Source organism: Psittacula echo (genome assembly GCF_963264785.1).
Source record: "Psittacula echo genome assembly, chromosome: 1".
NCBI lineage: Eukaryota > Metazoa > Chordata > Aves > Psittaciformes > Psittacidae > Psittacula > Psittacula echo.
This window is the reverse complement of record NC_137735.1, coordinates 84,463,001-84,484,062: the sequence shown is the minus strand read 5'-3', so window position 1 is coordinate 84,484,062 and position 21,062 is coordinate 84,463,001. Positions and strand designations below refer to the sequence as shown.

At 51.3% G+C, this 21,062-nt stretch overlaps 1 protein-coding gene across 1 annotated transcript in view; it reads left to right on the top strand.

Annotated features, from left to right (window-relative positions):
• LOC308233037 (hydrocephalus-inducing protein-like) overlaps window positions 1-18,822 on the top strand; it is a gene marked incomplete at both ends in the record, with an annotated part of 110,590 nt that extends 91,768 nt beyond the window's left edge. The window contains 20 exons of the mRNA XM_080639553.1: window positions 1,143-1,303; window positions 2,166-2,278; window positions 4,292-4,538; window positions 5,070-5,282; window positions 5,952-6,090; window positions 6,429-6,594; window positions 7,043-7,190; window positions 8,456-8,663; window positions 8,938-9,159; window positions 9,761-9,930; window positions 10,120-10,318; window positions 10,488-10,646; window positions 11,210-11,490; window positions 11,843-12,062; window positions 12,855-13,067; window positions 14,480-14,643; window positions 14,939-15,089; window positions 16,772-17,002; window positions 17,618-17,842; window positions 18,319-18,822. Of these exons, the coding sequence (XP_080495679.1) occupies window positions 1,143-1,303; window positions 2,166-2,278; window positions 4,292-4,538; window positions 5,070-5,282; window positions 5,952-6,090; window positions 6,429-6,594; window positions 7,043-7,190; window positions 8,456-8,663; window positions 8,938-9,159; window positions 9,761-9,930; window positions 10,120-10,318; window positions 10,488-10,646; window positions 11,210-11,490; window positions 11,843-12,062; window positions 12,855-13,067; window positions 14,480-14,643; window positions 14,939-15,089; window positions 16,772-17,002; window positions 17,618-17,842; window positions 18,319-18,822 (4,134 nt within the window). The remainder of the gene's footprint in view (window positions 1-1,142; window positions 1,304-2,165; window positions 2,279-4,291; window positions 4,539-5,069; window positions 5,283-5,951; window positions 6,091-6,428; window positions 6,595-7,042; window positions 7,191-8,455; window positions 8,664-8,937; window positions 9,160-9,760; window positions 9,931-10,119; window positions 10,319-10,487; window positions 10,647-11,209; window positions 11,491-11,842; window positions 12,063-12,854; window positions 13,068-14,479; window positions 14,644-14,938; window positions 15,090-16,771; window positions 17,003-17,617; window positions 17,843-18,318) is intronic.
• Between the last annotated feature and the right edge of the window lie 2,240 nt (window positions 18,823-21,062).

Here is a 21,062-nt window from a genome sequence, read left to right as displayed (position 1 = left end):
AAAAAGAACTGCTGATGGCAGCAGACTAACATCTCTGCTGGCTAAGCAGCTCCTGCTTCCTCCTTTATTTAATCCATCCCATGAGGTTAAACAGCAGTGAATTTTAGAGGAGAGGTGGATGCACAGTGACCTGACATGCTCACACAAGATGGGGAAGTCTTTGGAAAGAGATGTTTAGCCACATGCAAACTATCAGTCTCTGCCAAAGGCTGAAGTGTTGCAGCCTGTGTTTAATGGGAGGTCACACTTTCTGATTTCATTGCATTTTATGGTGTTAAAATGTCTTATCTGATTCAGTGCCTTTTCATCAAGGAGTTAAATTCACTGTGCTCTGTCTCTTGGAGAGCAACATTAGTGCTCTTCTGTATATGCTGGGTAACCCACCAGCATGTTGTGTGTGTGCTCTGAGCATTGTCTACACTGACACCAGAGATTTTGGTTGTGGTCTCTGTGTCGTGTGGGGTGTCTCATTATGGAGCAGCCCAGGCACTGTAGGACAGTCATGCAGGAGTCTGGGTGTCATCTCCAGAAACTCTTGCTTCTACTATCATTAGTGTCAAACACACTTACCCAGTGATGGTTCTTCCCTAGTTTCTGAAGCACTGTAAAAGCTGTAAACCAAACTTCTTCCTCATCAGAGCTTCAGCAGTCAGAGACCTTCCTAAGGAATTCATTTCCATCCCAAAAATACCTGTCGCCATCCCCCACCACTGTGACTGTTGCCCAACATGACATCTGGAAGGCACTTTCTCATAAGTCAAGAAGGAAAAGGTGCTTTCTAGGTTTGTTCAGTCTTCGATGCCTCCATCCACAGAGCTCCTGCAGGGGAACTTATTTCTAATTTAGAGGCCTTCTGGGATTTATTTGGGCCAAGAAAAACATCAGACACTTTACAGGGATGAAACACAGGGACTGATACCCGGTCATAGTCACCATGGGAGTACACAGTCGTGGTGGTGATTGCTTTGATCAATAGGTAGAAAAAAATAGGCAGCAGAAGGATCAAATTTTGTTATCCTTCAGGCAAAATAAATGGGAATGGTCCTTTCTAGCCCCTGTATGTGATTTTAAAGCCAAAAGACTCCCTGCTCAGCCTGGCTTTCTGGACTTTGCTTAATGATTTTTCCCTTTCCTCTATGGAGGTTATCAAGACAACCCCAGAACCAGCTCACACTGTCCTGGAGAAGAGCAGCCGTGAGGTGGAGCTTCACCTCAGTGCTGTTGTTGACTATGCCGAGTTCCAGCTGGATGTGGACATAATTCAGTTCAAGGAAACCTTGCTCTTCCAGACAAGAACGTTCACGTGAGTGCTGGAGGCCAGGCAGAGACCTGCAAGTGGGAGCTGCCTTTCCCAGGATTGACCCAGCATCTGCTTCCCCAAAGCTGTGCTGTGCTTTCTGGTAGCCTCTGCTTTTCCTTCTACTCATGCTCCTGTGCCAACAAAAGTTACACTGACATATTTATTGCTCAGCCACTTCTTCTAATTCTTCTAATTCTTCTAAAGCCTCTTCTAATTTCTAAGAGGCTGACCAGCCTTGGAGGAAGGTGCTGCTGCCTGCTGGTTCTTGAGGTTTCAGTTTCCACATATCCTGAGGTCCTGGAGATCTCCCACATGTGGATCTGAGTCCCTTCCTAGAACTTTTTGTGCACTCTCCCCTGCTGTTGTTCCCTTTAAACAAGTCATTTATTGTTTCATCCTTTCCGGGTCCTGGTAAGTGCTGAGGCCCACATATGTGCATACAAAGCCAAGCAGGAGATGGTAGACACTATCCTGCCAAGATATGCCAGGAGAGGTTCTGCTGAGGACAACCATGGTCTTGCTTTCTTTGCATGTTGCCTGTCCTTGTCTGCTTAAGAATGAGTTTGCAGTCAAAATAACGTCAAACTGAGATATAAAGACCAGAATAAGACCCTTGAATTAACTTCCTGGGCACCATGTCTGCCTTTTCCTCTTTAACATCCAAACTTTGAAATACTTTGTCTTGGGGCAGCCCAGGGCAGCAATCTAGACGAAACAGAGATGCTTGAGGAAGAAGATGCTACTCAGCATAAAGAAAGGGGTACTGGGAGTCCACCATAAAGCATTACTTTTCTACTTGCTTTGTACTTATTGGATGTTTTCTTTTTATTTCTTTTTTTTTATTTATTCTCTTGCTGAAAAGCAGTTTCCAGCTGTCCAATACAGGGAATGTGGCCCTGGAATACACCTGGATGGCAGCTGTGGAGGATGAAAGGGCAGTGAACCATACTGGGGAGCTGCTCCTGCCCAATCTGAGTGGTAAGGCACTGGCTTTGGGTGGCAGCTGGGCATGCCCAGGGTGTTTCAGTTGGTAGCTGAAGGCTTGTGGAGAAGACTGTGTCACTTCGCCCCAAAACATGAATTGCTTTTTCATCCCTGTCCAGTCATCTGATTTCATCAGCATCTCCCCAGCTGCAGCTGGAGACTTTCTCTTTGTCCCCCTCTCTGCTTTTCATACCCTCATATGCTTGCTCTGATACTTGTGGTCTGCATGGGAACTGAGCCTGGGTCAGGACTGGCAACAGGGACATGAGGCCACCTCTTTGGGAAGTCTCTGTGACTGGGAAAACTGATGGTGTAGCACTAAGTTAGCTGATCTGTATCACTGTGTGCAATCCCCCAGTCCAAAGCAAATGCAATGTTACTGTTTAAAACTGATCCTCCTAATTCAGGCACAGAAGTATTGCTGCCAGCAGAGACCCTGCTCCCAGCATGTTGGAGCTCAGTGGTGGGGCTGTGACTCATTAACCCATAGCAACATGCTTGTGTCTGAGTGCTTGTTTTCCTTGGGTGGCTGCAAGGAAACAGGGCTGTGTGTCCAAGAGGTCTCATCATAGAATCATAGAATAGTTAGGGTTGGAAAGGACCTGAAGATCATCTAGTTCCAACCCTCCGAGCCATGGGAACACCTCACACTAAACCATGCCACCCAAGGCCTCATCCAACCTGGCCTTGAACACTGCCAGGGATGGAGCATTCACAACTTCCTTGGGCAACTCATTCCAGTGCCTCACCACCTTTACAGTAAAGAATTTCTTCCTTATATCCAATCTAAACTTCCCCTGTTTAAGTTTGAACCCGTTACCCCTTGTCCTATCACTACAGTCCCTAATAATTAGTCCCTCCCCAGCATCCTTGTAGGCCCCCTTCAGATACTGGAAGGCTGCTATGAGGTCTCCACGCAGCCTTCTCTTCTCCAGGCTGAACAGCCCCAACTTTCTCAGCCTGTCTTCATATGAGAGATGCTCCAGTCCCCTGATTATCCTCGTGGCCCTCCTCTGGACTTGTTCCAACAGTTCCATGTCCTTTTTATGTTGAGGACACCAGAACTGTACACCAGAAACAGGATATAGGAGAGCAGTCAACCCTTGTGTTTCCTAGCATGGACAGCTTTCTGATGGTCAGGATGGGAGACCTCAGCCAAAGTCTTTGGTGCTCTGAATATGCTTATCTCCCTCCCCTGGGATCCAGGTATTGACTCTTCTCGAGCACAGGGTGCCCTCATGCTGGCGCTGGTCTGCTGGACTGCGCCATTAGCTGTCTGGTTGTTAGTTATGAAAGCCTGACAAAGAGGAAAGAAGGAAAGGGTGTGAAGAACAGCAGCGCTGCTCCCCAAAGCCTTTTCTCCACCAGACACAACAAGCAAAGCTCAGTTCTGCAGGACTCAACACTGTCCTTAATGCTAAGTATTGAGGCTGGCTGGGCTGGGATGTGAAACAGCTCCCAGAAATTCTCCCAGATGATGCAACACAGGTATCTCTGTTAGATCCTGGACATGGTTTGGGAATGAATGCTGGCCAGAAGTGGTCCTGCAGGAGATGTTTGCATCTAGCTCCCCAGTCCAGCATGGAGTGAAGCAGCAGGCTTCTGTCCTGGGCCCTTCTGATTTGCTAACATAGACATAGCCTTCCTGTCCACCATCTGAGTGTCTTTACAGAGCAATGTTCAGTGATGTGTTTTGATTCAAGCAGTTCTCTGGGTCTCTGCAGGACCATTCACTATATTTGCTGCCCCCCACCCTGTTCTCCCACCTGTTCTCCCACCTTTCCCCAGGACTTTCTGGGATTATGATTTAGCGAGCAGTATCACAGAATTGAAACACAAACTGGTCACTCTGCCTGTTCTTCAGTGGGAACCCTCCTGCTGAAAGCACTTGGCCAGAGACATTCCAAGTGCATCCCAGCTCCGTTCTGTCCACTGCAGCAGGAGGCAGAGTTGCTGGGAACAAAGGATTTTCTCCTTGAGCGATGTCGTGCTTCTTCCTTACCGCAGGGCAATCCCTCTTCTCCACTTGTGGTACCTCTGGGAAGCTCCATCCCAGCCATTGTTTGAGTCAGCTGGACCATTCACTGGAGCAAGTCTCTTCCTCCCTGAACTCATCTCTGAATGCCATCAGTGGCACGTCACCATTCTCTGTCGAGCCCTGCAGTGGCACCATCCCTGTTGGCCAGGAGCAGCTCTTCCAGATGAAGTTCTCTCCAGTGTATGTGGGGGACTTCGAGAGCCATATGCTCTGCAGGTAGGAAATGTCCTGGCACTTTTCAACTCATACTACTGATGGATAGTCATGATTGTGCCTCTGGGATGGGGGAGGTGAAAACCTGTGGACAACCAGCCACAGAGAGATTGCAGAACCAGTCAACATGCAGGAGTAAAGATGATCATTCAGCTTTGGTAGAAGCAGGTATGGAGGCACTGGGAAAAGAAATCACATGAAATATTAAGCTCCCGTAGGGATCTCTCTGGAATGAGAAGCTGAATGACTGGCTACCAAGGAGCCAGCCAGTCCCTAGGTATGCTCCCTTATCAGTCAAGCATGACCTCCTTATCTGCAGAGAAACCTGTGCACTGCAGTTGGTCTTCAGACATATCACTGGTTATGTTTGTGCCGTTTCTTCTGTCTCTGTGGCAGGGAATGCAGTTCTGTTTTATTTTCTGCACAGTACTTGATGGAGAGAGGGTGCAAAAGTACATGCTGTACAAGGAGACAGGCAAGCAGCTGGCTGTCTGGAAATGTTTACCTGGCTAATATCAGTCCCTTTCTTCCTAGTATTCCTAACCTGACACCAAACCAGAAGTGCCCAGAGGTGGTTGTGAAGGGGAAAAGTCTGATGACAAACTGCCACTTTGAACTAGAAGACTCTGATTGCCTCATGGCAAACAGGCGCAACCCAAAGTTGTCAGACCCAAAGGAGACAATGTTAGATCTCAACACAAGAGTGATTGAGTTTGTGGCCATTGGGCTGTGCAGCAGAAGCAGCAGGTAGGTGTGGGCATGGCTTCTCTGGCTGATGGTCTCCCAGTCATGCCCCTTATCCAAAGAACCTCTCCAGCTCCTCTTCCAAGCCCCAGCATACATCTGTACCTTGTCTGTGATCTGCTGACCCTTGGCCACCAGTCTGTCCTGGGCCTGGAAGAAACTGGACAGTGAAGACCAACTAGCCAATTTTCGATTCTCTTTGTCCTTTTCCTCAGTAGTGTGGGTCAGTCTGGGAGGACCATGTATCCCAAGCTTCTGCTTTATGGCCAATACAAGCTTTGTTCCTCCAAAGAACATTCTTGCTCCTTTAAGATTACCACTTGGACAGGGTCAGCAAAGGCTGCAGCCACAATAGAGAGCACCATTCTTCCAAGAGACTCTTACTGGACTTGATTTTACCATTTTCATTTGATCTTACCATTTCAACATGCAAGAGTTTGGATAATTTCTTTGCTAATTTCTCTGTGGAGAGATATTAATTTTTAGTCACCTGAGACACAAACAAGGTCACTAGAAAGCAGGTGAAATGTTGTGCTCCCAGTGTGGTTCCCAGTACCAAATAACTCCTTCAAGATGGTGTCCAGGACTGGCAGTTCCTGATGCCTGCTGCAGGACAAGAGCTGTTCACATTGCAACGCCACCTTAGTAGTCCATTTTGTTTTGTGTTCCCAGGACCTTCACGGTTACAAACCCAACCAGTTCTGCATACTCCTTCCAGTGGACTTGTCAAGACCCTGAAGCCCCACGAGGACAGGAGGCTTTCTTCTGCCTCACAGAGAGAGGTCAGATCCAGCCAGGGAAGAAAGCAGAGGTGGGTGCAGAAAATTAAGAAGGTAGATCCATAGCTCCACTACACATGTATGCCACTTCAGCACTGGATATGTCTACACTACTGGGCATGCCCTCTCACTGTGAGCTTGCCAAGACCATGCAGAAACCTTTGACTGTAGTGTAAATGAGCTGGCAGACAAACCTGTTCTCACCCTGTACCCCACATCTGCCAAGCTTTAGGCACAGCTGCCTGTCTCTGAGCTCGCAGCAGCATAAGGTAGAGGTTGCTTGGGTTTCTTGGTGGTGTAAACTGCACACACACACTCCTTGCCCTGCCAAGGGCAGCAACTTTCCTTCATTTGCCTCTTTCTTCCGCAGATGAAGTTCCAGTTTATTCCCCAGCACCTGGACGTGACAGAATCATTCTGGATCTTTACAGTCCCTGAGCAGAACATTTCAGTCCCAGTTCTGCTAGTGGGCAATGCCAGTGACCCACTCGTGACTCTGGACAGATCTCACTTGAACTTCCAGTTGCTGTTAATTGGTGAGCACCATGGTTATACCTTGCGTGCTCAGATGTGGACTGCCTCAGGGGCTCAGCACTCCTGTTGTTCTAGCAGGCTCCAAAAGGGAAGCTGGAAATGGAAACGGGCACTTTTAAGCAGATCATCCAGCTCCTGGCACCCAAATGTATGAGGGGGAGGAAGGCATGTGTCAAGGACAAAGCATGTGGTTGAGGCTATTCTCAAGACAGGATTTGGGGGAGGCAGGGGAGTCTAGGGGGTCCCCTTGCATGGAGAGAGGGTGCAACAGTGCGTGCTGTACAAGAAATGTTTCCATATTGGCATTCTGAGTATGCCATGCTGCAAGCAATGGTCCTCAGTGCAGATTGCATGCTGTGGTCAGCTGGCAGGCAGGAGTCCAAGGGACAATGGTGGCCCAGTGGCCAGAGATACAAGTGGTTTTCAGCAGCTACTTTGTCCTCTCCCCAGGGCACGAAGTACGCCAGACTATACATATGATCAACAGTGAGAAGGAAGCCTTCAGCTTTGCTTTCAGGGAAAGCTCTCTCTTCTCAGAGGGATGCAAGGCCTCCGTGAAGGTAGAGCCCCTGAAAGGCTCCATCGCTCCTCTTTCAAGGTAAAAGAGCTCACAGGCCACATTCCCTCCCCTGCATGCCAAACGTTGCACTGCTGTTTTGCTTTTGGGATTTTTCCCCTTGGTAGTCACCAGGTGCCTCTCAGCAATAGCAGGCATCTACCTTTTTTCATTCCTTTCCAATTGGGACACTGTGAAACTGCAGGTTTCTTGGTAAAGTGGTTGTGTCCAGGTTACCCTAGTCTTCTAGGTTCCCTTTCTAGAGAAATTCATGCTATAGATCTTTTAGGTTTGATGACAAAAGCATGTTTTGGGGTTTTAACCCTGTGATCCCCTAAGCCAGTAGCCTTAAGTGTGCAAGGTCTACTCTGTTCCCTCTGTGCCTTTAGTGACAGAGCCCACCACGCATGGTCTGTGCAAGACCACCAAGAGGAGCAAAGCACGCAAGCAGCACTACAGGCACCATATAAGCCTATTGTGGGAGTACAGCAACAGACTTACACAACTAGCTGTGTTTCGTAGGATCCCCTGTTAGAAAATGGATGTTGGTTTCTTGTAAACTGCAGCCATGACTTGCAATCAGACATGATCATGAGTTCAAGCAGTGTTAACAGGTCACTAGCTCATCTGCTGATCCACCATGGATGTCTCTGTGCCCAGTCATGGTCTGCTCTGGGGTATGGAGAACATATTAGCTCTGGGCAGCTTTGCTATGGCTTAAAAGATGCTGAATTTTTGCTTGCCATGGGGTGCAAGATAAGAGAGCGTCCTATATCAGTTACTGTGGTTCAACTGAGAAGTGGTAATTCCTCAGATCTTTGTAGTTTGGTTGTGTTTGATCACCTATCCAGAGATTACTCACAGAAATTACAAAGAGGCAGTTTGGTGGCACTCATGTTGTACTGCTGTCATAGGAGCTGGATAATTCTTCTTTGGAAAGAGGATGTTACTCTTGTCATACAGATCAGAGAGACTGGCGGTCTCTGAGTACCTTCTTCTGTGTTTGGGACAGAAGCAGGCTCTCAAGGCAATGCTGCCCTCCAGCACATGGACAGGACAATAAAGGTAGTGTTAGCTGCTTTATTGTTGTATCCTCTGCTGTTTCATTGCATGGAATCATCATACTCTAGACAGCTCTCATCACGGAGAATGGAAGGCCCTGGAAGGGCAGAATGCCATTCCTGGTTTCTTCCAGGCCCAGGGTCTCACCACAGCCATTGCACAGCTGCTCTCCCACAGAGAAGGCAATGTGAGGCCAAGAAAACTAAAAGACAGTGAATGGAACAAAAAGAGTCTTTTCTTCTCAGGCTTCCCATTACAGTCTACTTCATACCAACAACAGAAGGAGAGGTGGTCTTCAACCTCAAGTGCGATGTCAAGAGAAAGACCCAGCCTCTCTCCTTGAACATCAAGGCCACCAGCTACAGCATGAATGTCTCTGTCGGGTGCCAGGACAGTGATGGCCATGTCATTGAGCTCAGTGCGCACAAAATCAACGTCATTGATCTCAAGGAAGTGAGTAGCACTGGTTCCCTGAACCATTTGCTCCACAAAGCCCTGCAAGATTGCACCTTAACCAGAAGCTTTGCAGACAGATTTCAACAAAAGGGAAAGTTTTCTTCATTTATGGGTACAGTCGGGTCTCAAGAGGGAGGGAGATGGATCTTTCACACAGGTCATTAGCTGAATGGGAAAGATGCCAGAGCACATGAGGGAGGAGCACTTAGCGGGCTGGCCAGCAATTGGTGTGTGCTCCAACCCCTTGTCTTCACCACCTTCTCCCCCACAGGTACAGCTAAATGAGAACATCAAGCGCATCTTCAGCATCCGCAACAACAGCAGGTTCAGCTTCACCTTTACATGGGAGCTGTGCGGCCCAGCAGCCTGTCAGCAGGTCCTCACCATCACCCCTTGGACAGGCACCCTGCAGGCAGAGAAGAAAGCAGAGACCCAGCTGGCATTTCACCCACAAAAGATGTGCTCTTTAAAGGATGTTAAGCTGACACTGCAGGTGAGGCACCAACATTTAATAAGGCACCTTTGCCTTCCCTACGCAGCAGCTTGGCAGCAGGAGCCCAGAGCCAGGGGTGAGCTCCACCCCTAAAGAGCCTGAAGGAGGCAAAAGAGGCTCCTGCTGCTGAAATAGAGTCTGACAGCTTCTGAATGGAGAATTTTACTAAGTGTTTATCTGGGAGCCCTTTGGGAAGCACGTTTGTTCCAGATCATATCCACTAGGCTCTCTCTGTCCCTAATTTGGGAGCAGGAGGAGGGGGACCTACCTAGATGTGCATGGGGATGGAGCTGTTTCTCCTTACCAGGCCCTTCCTGAGCCAGGTCCCACAGCTCAGAAAGGTCTTGCCAGCATGTGGCTGCACAAAGCAGGGATGTGGCTCTCCAAAAACCTTTCCCTGAGAGGGAAGCAAGCCTTCTACCTTCAATTTCCATTCTGGGAACAGAAATCCTTTCAGCGTTTGGTGAAATTCCTTCAGCATTTGCTTTTCCTTACTGTCACTGCAGCCAGCTGTCCCCATCCTCTTCCTCAGCTGTCTCTGGTGTTTGTGGTTGGAATTCCCATATTTTCAGCTGGTTCATGCTGTCTTTCACCCCACCAGATCAGCAAGGGTCCCACATTTACCTGCGTGCTCCTGGCCACTGTCGTAGCACCCGCTGTCCACTTCTCGACCACAAGGCTCAACTTTGGAACCTGCTTCATCTACCGTGCTGGGATGACACCTGCTCAACAGACCCTTGTCATCACAAACAAGGCAAACAAGGATATGAGGTAGGACTTCTCCAGACGCTCCTTTGACCCTTGCTTAGCACGTCCATGCTGTGTGTCCTCATGACCACTGTGAGTAAAATCCTGAAGATGCAGGGAAAGGAGGTGGAAGAGCCTCAAGCAGCCCTGTTGTTGTTTGAGCACACGCAGCCTTGTGACACCTCTGTTCCTCTTTGCTGTGCTTTCTGCCAGTTTGAACTGCTTGTTCAGCAACACTGTGCACCTCAAGGTGGACTTCCCAGTGTATGTCCTGTGCCCAGGAGGGACAGTGGAGGTCCCTGTCACTTTCTATCCCAGAGAGGTTGCATCTTATCGTGAATTCATCCCTATTGAAATCAGTGGTGTGTACCAACAGACCATTGAGGTCCGAGGAAGAGGCATAGAAATGAAGGTGAGATTAAATCCAAATCCTAAAACTGCGGGTAGCAGGCAGCCAGCATGGCTTTCTCACTTTCCTCATCTCTTCCCCAGCCTACCATGTTTTGGTTTTCTGCCATAAGGGTGGCAGAAAGCCTTTCTCCTTCTTTCCTTTCACTTTACATTAATCCCTCCTGGCTCAGGTTGATGTTGTGGAACCACAAGGAAAGGTGGTGAACCTGGGAGCCCTCTCCATTGGACAGACAGTGAAGAAGATTGTCACCATAGCAAACAACAGTGCTGCCCCTCTCACTTTTAAGCTTAGTCTCACGTCCACCATGCCAGAGCTGCAAGAAGCTGGGGTAAGGCCTCTTCCTTCACTGGTGAGCACTTTGGTGTGCCTGCAGGTAGCTATGAACTGCTCTGGGCAGGAGCTAGTAGCTAATTACAACCATGTCCTGTCCTGGCTGCCTATGTGCTGTCCTGTCCTCACTGCTCGAACTGCTCTGCCAGCAGTGTGAATGCCTCAGCTGAGCTGGATGTCAGGACTCCCCTAAGAGCCAGAAGTGAGGTGGTACAATTCCCCTAGCCTGTTTTAGACACATACATTAGGATACAGCCATGTATTTTAGATCTGGAAAGGTAAGGGAGATAAATGAATTTTTAAAGATTAAGAGTTAAAGCTCTCTTGAAGCTTGCATGAAATTACTTCAGAAGACATAGTTCAGCTCCCCATGGCCAGATGGACACATCACAGGAAAACACCTTTGGTGTTACCTAGGAATTCATATGTGGGAATGAGTGGGACTGGGGCAATGTTAGTGGGGACAGAACAGGAACTGGAAGACTCTTCTCTGGCTCTAGTGAGGGAGGATCCACAGTTCAGTTGCCAGATGAAGTAGTCTCCACTCATTTCGTTGAGCAGGTTCTCTGCTTGAAGCCCACTAAGGAACTAAACCTGAAGCCCAGAGGAGACACCTGTAAAGTGGAGGTGACCTTCTCTCCAAAGCGCCGCATCCAGCTGTTCACGGAAGAAGTGATGTTGGAGTGCAGCGGGCTGGTGCGCTCCCTTTTTGTGGTGCGGGGCTCCTGCCAGGGCAGCCAAGTGAGCTTGGATCAGGACCACCTCAGCTTTGGAGCAGTGATGCAGCAAAGCTACGCAAGCCAGCGCGTTGTCATGAGGAACACAGGCGACATAGGAGTCAAGTAATGCAGAACCCCATCCCCTCTGAGGGCTGACAGCTTGGATAAGGGTTGCATGGAGCTGTAGCTTGCCCAGATAGTTCTCCTCTGCTTTTGCATCCCAGTGTAGAGTCATGCAGCCAAGGCTGTGCAGTCAGGCCCTGGCAGTTAGCGAGGGGGTACAACCAAAGGGGATACAACCAGAAGCTTCTTTACAGATGGGCACAGCTAAGCCCTGCCCAGCCTAAAGCCTGATTGCCAGGTGCCTCAGCATCATGCCCAAGATGTGAAAAAGACCACAAGAGACTTACAAACAGCACACAAGCCTCCCAAGTTTCTAATCCTTCTTTCCTGTTCTTGTGCTTTCCTTGGCAAGGTTTAAGTGGGACATAAGGAGCTTCAAGCCAGATTTCTGCATCAGGCCCACAGAGGGTTACATCTCCCCAGGAATGGTTGTTCATTTCGTTGTGACCTTCCGCCCCTCAAAGCTGGGTCAGGCTGTCCAGTATGACGGGCTGCAGTGCTTCATCCAGGGCAGTGAGCCACTCCGGCTTACTCTGGCAGGATGCAGTGTGGAAGCCCCTGTGATCAAAGAGGTAACTGGAGCAGAGACAGGATGGATCCCATCCCACCTATACCCCACCATTTGCACCACATCTCTCCCAGGGCAGGGACTGGAGGACACTTAATGTGCATAGACTCACTCCTGCCTGGGTATTCTAGAAAGCTGAGAAATCCGCTGGGCAGGATTCTCAAAATTCCTGAGCCCTGTTAAAGGTGCTGTTCCTCCAGTGAGCAGCTCAGCTGTGCTCGCTCTACGCTGCAGCACCCTTGCCACAGGGACACCCTGCAGGGCTTTTCTGAGACCCTCCCCACAGAACCACTCTGCTATACTCCCAAAATTGTACACCCACAGCCGCTCTTCTCCCTGTTGGGACAGAGGAGGACATTCAGCACTAGGAGTGGGCAGGGCACCTGCATCAGGCCCCTGGGGCACAGGGATGCAGTGGGGAGGACTCCTGGCCCTCACAGGCATTGCAGGACAGGGCAACTTGGGAAGTGTTGGCTCCTAATCCCAAAAGAACGTCCAGAATTGCGTTTCAGCCTGCCCACAAAGAGGCTGTGCATCTATAGGTCTTCTTCTTGCACAGGAGAGTTTCCTTCTAGGACACCCCTTTTTCTTTCACTCAGAATGTGAAAGGATTGTTCTCCCTTCTTTAAGAACAAATAACTTGATTTACTACAAAAGCTGTGGCCCAACTGGAAATTTTGCATGTGACAAAGAAGAGCTGCTCTCTGTGCTTCAAGTCCTGGTGTAGAGCCAGCGTGAGAAGAGTGGAAAGGGTTCCTTGGTGTGACCAAGCAGCCTTTGTGCTCCTCTGTTGCAGACTCTGACTTTCACATGCAGCGTGCGTGAGAAGCAGAGCCAGACCATCCTCCTGTCGAACCCAAGCAACGAGGCCTGGACTGTGCAACCCATCATTGAGGGGGAACACTGGAAGGGGCCTGAACTTTTCCATCTAGAAGCCAATCAACAAAAAAAGCCATACAAGGTCACCTACGCACCTCAAACCATGAGCTCTGAGAATATGAATCATCAGGTACGTGAGCTGTGCCAGCATGCCAACCGTCACGGGGTGACCCTTATAGTTCACGCTGCTTTGGGCAGGAGGTTGGACAAGATGACGTTCAGAGGCCCTGTCCAAGCTGAAGGTGTCCTGTGTTCTCTATTGGAAGCTGCTTTCTTGGTGGCTAGAGGCCAGGCACAGGGAAAGGGCAGGTGGGAAGTCTGGACTGACTACTAACCATGTTGGAGCAGCTCACCTAAAAAGCCAGGCTTTCTGAAGGTCCAGGAAATGAAGTTTGTTCGGTGCAGCTCCTGGTCCCTGCCTATCTCAGTCCCTATGGACTCAGTTCCTATGGACTGAACAGGCTCCCCAGGCCCTGGCACAACCACTTCTGCCAGCATTTCTGTGCTGGTGTCCTTTTCCCTTTTACAGGGAGAAAGAAGGGCAAAGCTACCCTGCAGTTTTTCACTGAGCCCCTGGCCATGAGCAGTTAGGTGGGAAACGACACCAAGGGCCCTCCTGACATCCCCTTCAGTAGTATAAGAGCTTTGGAAAGAGCCATTCCTGTAGAACTCAGGCTGGGCACATGGGGATGACCAACCCGTTTGTTTCCATGGGCAGTATTTTTCGTGACAGACCAGGGACAAGCCATAAGTCAAAGGGGTCAGTTCAGAAGGAATTTGGGGTGCTGGAGCTGCTGAGGTCCTTGTCCCACTCCTGCTGACCTTACCCTAGGCCAGAATTTAGGCCAGAGTTGGAGGCCACAGACTTCTGGGCTCAGTCTCCAGGGTGCTCAGCAGAGCTGGGCCCTGTAGGGTTGCACATGCTCAATACCTCTTTAACGTACAGTCTTGCATGAAGAGTGTTGCAGTTTTCAGCTGTTCTGAAGGCAGAGGAGATGCTGCTCCACAGGCAGGTGACTGTGACCCATTGGCACCCAAAATGAGTATGGATACAAGCTTTTCATGGCCCACCTGGCTGTAAGTTAGCACCCTGTTGTGCCAGCTTACAGGCTTCTCCCTTGGCAGTAATATTGGGGCTAATCCCAGCATGGCTGGGGCAGTCCAGTTTAGCAGAGGCTGCCATCCCCCTCACTATGGTTGAACCTGCATGAGCACAGGGCTGGCAGCGGATGTGCCTGGGTTAGTCAGGCAAGTAAAAAAGTGTTGGGATAGGCAGAACAGCTCTGCTGCAGGGCCACTGTGTCTTTGCTTTGCCCAGAGATGCTGCCTCTGTGTCCTGTGGCTGTGCCAGCCTGAGCGGGTACAACACTGCCATCTCTCCCACGTAGGACAGGGCTGCAGTTACAGCTCTGCCAGCTGGACTTGCTCAAAGCTGCTCAAGTGACAGCCTGAGACATGGGACTGACCAGAGGTACTCCAGAGCCAGGAACTGGTCCAGACAGAGCAAAGGAGAGCTGACTTATCCTCCATCTTGTCTTCTAGGGTTCTATCTTCTTCCCATTGCCAGATGGGATGGGCTTGTACTACTGCCTGCAAGGAACTGCTGAAGGCCCAGAGTGTTCAGGAATTATTTCCCAGCAGGTGCCATGTAGAACTTCCCACACTGAGCTCATCCCTGTCTGCAACTGGTTACCCAGGCCGCAGAGGTGAGTCCAGCCCAGGAAATCTCGCCCGATCAGCAATCCTTGCAGGAGCACAAGGAAGGAACCTTACATTGCATAGAATATCCTTCCTGAAAGCTTTTTACTCTCTTTGGCCATTTTTGACAGTAGGTGCCTAAGCACTACCCATGTTCTGCCTACACAGACCCATCCTGGAGGCCTTACCTCCAAGGTGGATAAAAGCTGGCTCTCTCTTCCTGAGGCACTGAGGATGAGAGGGGCAGTATTGTACCTATGTATGTCCTTCCGATTGACCTTCACTGTGTCCTCTCACCCACAGGTTCCTTGTGGTGATAGACATACTCAAACCAGAAAAGCTGGAAAGCAGCTTTGTGCTGCAGGGGCTGGAACACATTGATGTGCCAGGCTCTGCCAAGAAGGACTACCAGCTCACGTTCCTCTCATACAAAGAAGTAGTCATTAACGCAGTGGTAAGTGTGGACTTCAGGTTGTGGGGCCCTTCAAGGAGCTGTTGGCTCACCAAGAAGGTACACACCTGTTTTCATACCTCGACATGCCCACTGGTGGGATTGTAGGTGTCCTGGGTGGGTACTAAAGAGCAGGCATCTCTCCACACACCCCCTAATGCAATAGTTTCTGTGAGGGTCCCACTGCTGAGTACAGGTGGGTCAGGACATTGGTGAGCTGGAAGCAATGGATAATCAGGAGCCTCTAAAGGAGAAAGTAGAAGAACTTGGGGGTGTTGGCCGACAAGAAGCTCAACATGAGGCAGCAGTGTGCACTTGAGCCCAGAACCACACCCCCCACCATGTGCTTGGCTGCATCCCCAGAGTGTGAGCAGCAGGTCAAGGGAGGTGATTCTCCCCCTCTTCTCTCTGGTGAGATCCCACCTGGAATACTGAATCCAGCTTTGGGGCCAGCATAAGGAGGACATGGACCTGCTTGAGTGAGTCCAGAGAAGGCCATGAAAGATGATCAGAGGACTGGAGCACCTCCCTGTGAGGAAAGGCTGAGGGAGCTGGGCTTGTTTTGCTATGAGAAGGCTCTGGGGAGACCTTATAGAAGACTTCCAGTACCTGAAGGGGCCAAAAAGAAAGCTGTGGAGCAGCTTTGTACAAGGGTATGTAGGGATAGGACAAGGAGGAGTGGCTTCAAACTGGCAGAGGAGAGATTTAGATTGGATATTGGGAAGAAGTTCTTCACTGTGATGGTGCTGAGACATTGAAACACATGGCCCAGAGAAGTTACGGATGCCTGATCTCTGGAAGTGTTGAACGGCAGGTTAGATGAGGCTTTGAGCAGCCTGATCTAGTGGAAGGTTCCATGCAAGAGGAATGAGAACTAGATAATCTTTAAGGTCCTTTCCAACCCATACCATTCTAGGGTTCTGTGAAATACTACACGTGCTTTCCCCCAGTCTTGCACTCTTCCTCTGTGACTGCTCACAGCTATTCTTGAAATCAGGGCACTGTGCTTGGCAGGCTTTTTGAGCTGGCTTAGCACAGCTGGTATATTTTTATCTGCAGAATCATAGAACCACAGAATAGTTAGGGGTGGAAAGGACCTTAAGATCATCTAATTCCAACTCCCTGCCATGGGCAGGGACACCTCACACTAAACCATGTCACCCAAGGCCTCATCCAACCTGGCCTTGAACACTGCCAGGGATGGAGCATTCACAACCTCCCTGGGCAACCCATTCCAGTGCCTCACCACCTTTACAGTAAAGAATTTCTTCCTTATATCTAACCTGAACTTCCTCTGTTTAAGTTTGAACCCATTACCCCTTGTCCTATCACTACAGTTCCTCATGAAGAGTCCCTCCCCAGCATCCTTATAGGCCCTCTTCAGATACTGGAAGGCTGCTATGAGGTCTCCACGCAGCCTTCTCTTCTCCAGGCTGAACAGCCCCAACTTTCTCAGCCTATCTTCATACGGGAGCTGCTCCAGCCCCCTGATCATCCTCGTGGCCCTCCTCTGGACTTGTTCCAACAGTTCCATGTCCTTTTTACGTTGAGGACACCAGAAGTGTACACAATATTCCAACTGAGGTCTCACAAGAGCAGAGTAGAGGGGCAGGATCACCTCCTTTGACCTGCAAAGGTCCTTCTTAGCAGAGAATGACCAGCACTTCCCTTTTTCTCTGATTCAGGTGACCTTCCTCAATGAGGAGACAGGGGAATACTTGTTCTACATGGTGACTTACAAGGCTACCGCTTCAGAACCCATCAGCACTGTTGAAATTACCACCGCTGTTCGGCAGAGAGTGTCCTCCACTGTCAAGGTGGACAATCCTCTGTCCGTCCCAGTGACGTTTGCCATAGACTGCAAAGTGCCCGACGTCAGTGTTCCCCCACAATTCACTGTTCCTGCACAGTCGGAGGTAGGAGCAAAACTCCTCCAGTACAGTCTCACTTCAGCCTTTCTGGGAGGGGGTGCTCTTGATGGGTGATGCCCTGAACAAATCATCTGGGGCTTCTTTCCAAGGGTGGCAGCTCCCATCTGCTGATAGTTTAGAGGGGAAGTAGTGTGTGAGAATATCCCTAGTGGGAATCATCCTGTGCTGGTGGAGTCTGCTCTGCTACCCCTTGTGATATGCTGCCATCAGGCCTCATGTGGCAGGTCCTTGTGCCACTTGCTCTTTATTTAATGTGGTTTTTCAGTTCAGAGTGGCTGCAAGGCATGCCTCAGCACACCGCAGTGTGCCTGCAGCCTGGATTGATAGGACGTGGTGTGTGCCCTGGGGCATTATAGGGGCATTTTAGGGTGGGAAGCTTCTGGGATAGTGCTGGAGGACTCTCAGCTCTTGGGGACTGTCCCACAAGTGAACTGTCCCCCTAGATGCAGCAAGGCTGTGCCCCAGAGAGGAGTTGGAACAAGGAAGGCAGCCCAGCCTTCCAGCACTGTGTGAGCACACCAGGGAACAATTTCCCCCATCCTAGGCCCTGAATTCACTGTCTCTGCCTAACTCAGTGGCTTTTCCCCTTGTTCCTCTTAGGCTGATCTTGTACTTGAGTACCAGCCCCTGAAAGTGGGTGAGAGCACCGGGCGCCTGGTGCTCCAGAGCAGCAACTTGGGCTCTTTCTACTACAACCTGCAATTGAAAGCCATCTTGAGCAGGCCAGAGAAGCCCCTCTACTTCTGCGTCACACTGGGCTCTAGTCAGACCATCACCACAAAAATAATGAATTATGCCCGGCAGAAGACTGAGTACCTCCTCCAGGTGAGCGTGGGCTGCCAGGGCTCTGGCTGGGAGGCAGCTCCTCTGACCAGCACCAGCCCTCTCTGCCAAGGGGTCCAGCCCCTCTAGTTTGGTCTGGCATAGGCAGGATGGCCATGTGAGTCCGGGGGTCTGCCCACCAGCACTGGGCTTGTCCCCAGCTGGACTGGCCTCCCTTGCAGAACGCTCTCTGCTGCCCTTGTTGGAGGTGCTGTTGCAGGCTCCATGGTGTCTGGACTTCCACCTTACAGTCCAGTAAGGCCTCTTGGGGTTTGGGTGCAGGGTTGTCCCTGCTTGGTGTACATGGACAGTTCTCATGCGCATTCAGCAGGGGAATGCTGTGGATTGGATATACAGTGACAGGACAGGGACAGGAACCACAACCAGTGTGATGGTAGGCGACCACAGGTTTCTTCCTGAGGTACTGACTCAGCTTTTGTGATCCACCCCCTCCCTGGTCTCTTTTCTCCCCTGTGCAGACCAATTGTGCTGACTTCCAAACAGAGAAAACCATCAGTGTGGCCCCTGCCAGCCCCAGGGGCTCGGAACTGAGCGTGGAGGTGACCTTTGAGCCCTGCCAACTGGGTGAAGCCAGGGCCACGCTGCAGCTCTCCTCCCCACTTGGCAGTGATTACAGCATCCCACTCATTGGCCTCGCCCTCCCGCCCAAGCCCCAGGGCCCCTTCCCCGTCAAGGCTGGCACCACCCTCTCCATCCCTTTCAAGAACATCTTCCTCCAAACCATGGCCTTCCAGTGCACGGTGGAGCACCCGGCCTTCACCGTCAGGGCCCCCAAGAGCTTGCGTGCCAAAAAGACCATGGCCATCACCATCTCCTTCGCTGGCAGCCCGGCTGCCGAGGGGGCCGCTGTCCCCAGCAGGATGGTGGTCTCCTGTCCTGGGGGGGCCGGTGTCTCCTGGGTGTACTACCTTCGCGGCCTTCCTGCTGCCAAGGGACCGGTGTCCCCCTTGAGCCCCAGCTAAGCCGCTTCTGATAGAGGGCTCGGTAATTAACTGAGGGTCCATTAACTCTGCGGTGCTCGGTGTGCAATAAACCAAGCGCGCTCCTCCGGAGCAGCGGGTACTTTGGAGGCAGCCTCTGCGTCGCCTGGGGGCGCCCTGGAGCAAGGCGGTGCCGGGGGGAGCGGGGGCCTTGGCTGCCAGCGCGGTGCGGGAAGAGGAAGAGAACGGCCCTCGGCACCGGGAAGGGGGAGGGGGGAGGGGGGAGTGGTGGTGGTGGGAACCGGGGCGGGAGCGGTGGCGTTCCGGGCTACCCCAGCTCACCGGTGCCGAGGGGATGGAGAAAGGAGCGGCGCCGCGGGGAGGGACTGGGAGCGGAGCGGGGCCGCCTGCGGATCGCAGGAGGGCAGAAGCCGGCCTGTGGTGCTTGGGTGGATCCCGCAGTGCATCGTGGAGCTGCCCGCGATACGGAACCAGATCGGATCGGCTCCCCGGGTGACGGGGCCACCACGGGGCAGCACGGGGCTACAGCCCTGGGGATGTGAGGGCCCGGAGCCCCAGCGAGGGCTCGGGTGTCGGTGGCTGTGTCAGGGTCAGTGCCCGGGCAGGAGGGGGGCAGTCCCCCCGCCCCCGAGCTACTCCGTATCTCCCATCCCCATTACGTGTCACTGAAGTTTTATCTTCGAGCTTGTCAGCTTCTGGGCGTGAGCGGGTCAGGGCGTGTGTCCGATCCGGGTGTTGTGCCTGCGAGCCCTGCGCTGATGGCTTGAGCAGCGCAGCTTCAGCTCCCGCGGCGCTCCAGGGGGTGGCCGGCTCCGGGCCAGGCCTGACCGGGGCTGAGGGACACGGGGGTCTCGCTGGGCAGCAGGCAGGAGCTGGCGCTGGGGTGGCCATGCCCGTCTCCCATCAGCCTGCTGTGCTCATAGCAGGTTGAGAACAGAGCTGGTGTCAGCCGTTTTGGGAGGAAAAGTTCATAAACGTCTTCTGTAACGATTTTCCTGGATTTTAAAGTGGGTAACAGGCCAGTGGCAAACCCCTCTACTGAGTTAGGCACTGGCAGCTTTTGCACCTTCATTGAAGGCTAAGGTAAAGATGCTATTTAGGCTGAGATTTTGAGAAGAATTCCATGAGTCCATGGAATGGGTAGAAATCAAAGCAAAAAGGGAAAAGACAGCATTGCATTGGCCGGGAATCGAACCCGGGCCTCCCGCGTGGCAGGCGAGAATTCTACCACTGAACCACCAATGCTCCAGCTGTTCGGGTTATTGCTTGCACCGCGGCCTACACCGCTTACCTACACCTCTGCCTGCACAGCTGCCCGTGCTTCCAGTGGCTGTGCTGCAGGGGGGCTGGGACTGAAGGGCCATTGGACGACCCGGGACCTTGAAGCGGTTGCATTGGCTGGAGCAGGGTTACAGGTCTCTTTATTTAAGTGCAGTTGATGAGTTAAATATCGCTGGGTACCGAGCTGTGAGTTCCTGGGAAGGAACAGGTGTGGTTTATGGAAACCTTGTTTGCTTGGAATATCAGCTGAAGCAGTGTATGGGTGGCTGGGAAGGTCCAAAATCATGGTGCTGGGCATGGGTCTGGTGGGCTGCAATTCCATACTGGCCAGTTCTCTGCTGCTGTCTTACGCTGTGTTGTGGGTACATGACTGTCATAACCCACCATGTTGGAGAGGGTGTTTGAAGACCTGGTGACTTCTCTGCAAGCATGCAGCCATGGTGAGTGGCCCTTGAGTCCATCCTGGGCTGAGTTCACGAATGGTGTAGGAGGCTGCAGGCTGGGAGCAGCAGGAGGGCAGTGAGCTGCTGTTGGACTTGAGCACGAGGACAAGAGAGCTCTGGTTGCACTACTGGGTTCCTTCACCATTCCCCATTTTGGTACCACTTTCTTTGGCATTTGTTGTGGCCAAAAATTCATTTCTGACAGCTTACTGAAGATGAGTTGAGGGAAAGAAGAGGAAAGGTGTTACCCTAAATGCTTGTTTAATTGTATACTTTTTTTTTCCTCTCAATATCTGAATCAGTAATACAAAGTTTTCACAATTTGGCAATAAAATGCCCCCAATGAAGACTGCTTTGGCCATGACAAGTACGCTTACTCCAGGTGGTAAAAGTGTCCAAGACCTGTCTGGTGGCCCAGCTTGTACATATAGCAGTTCCAGCTCGAGCGTAGCCTTCTTTATGACGCTGTACATATGGGGAAGTGGTTCCTTCCCTCAGTGACACTTGTTTTCACTCTTTATTGCTGCCTAACTGGCA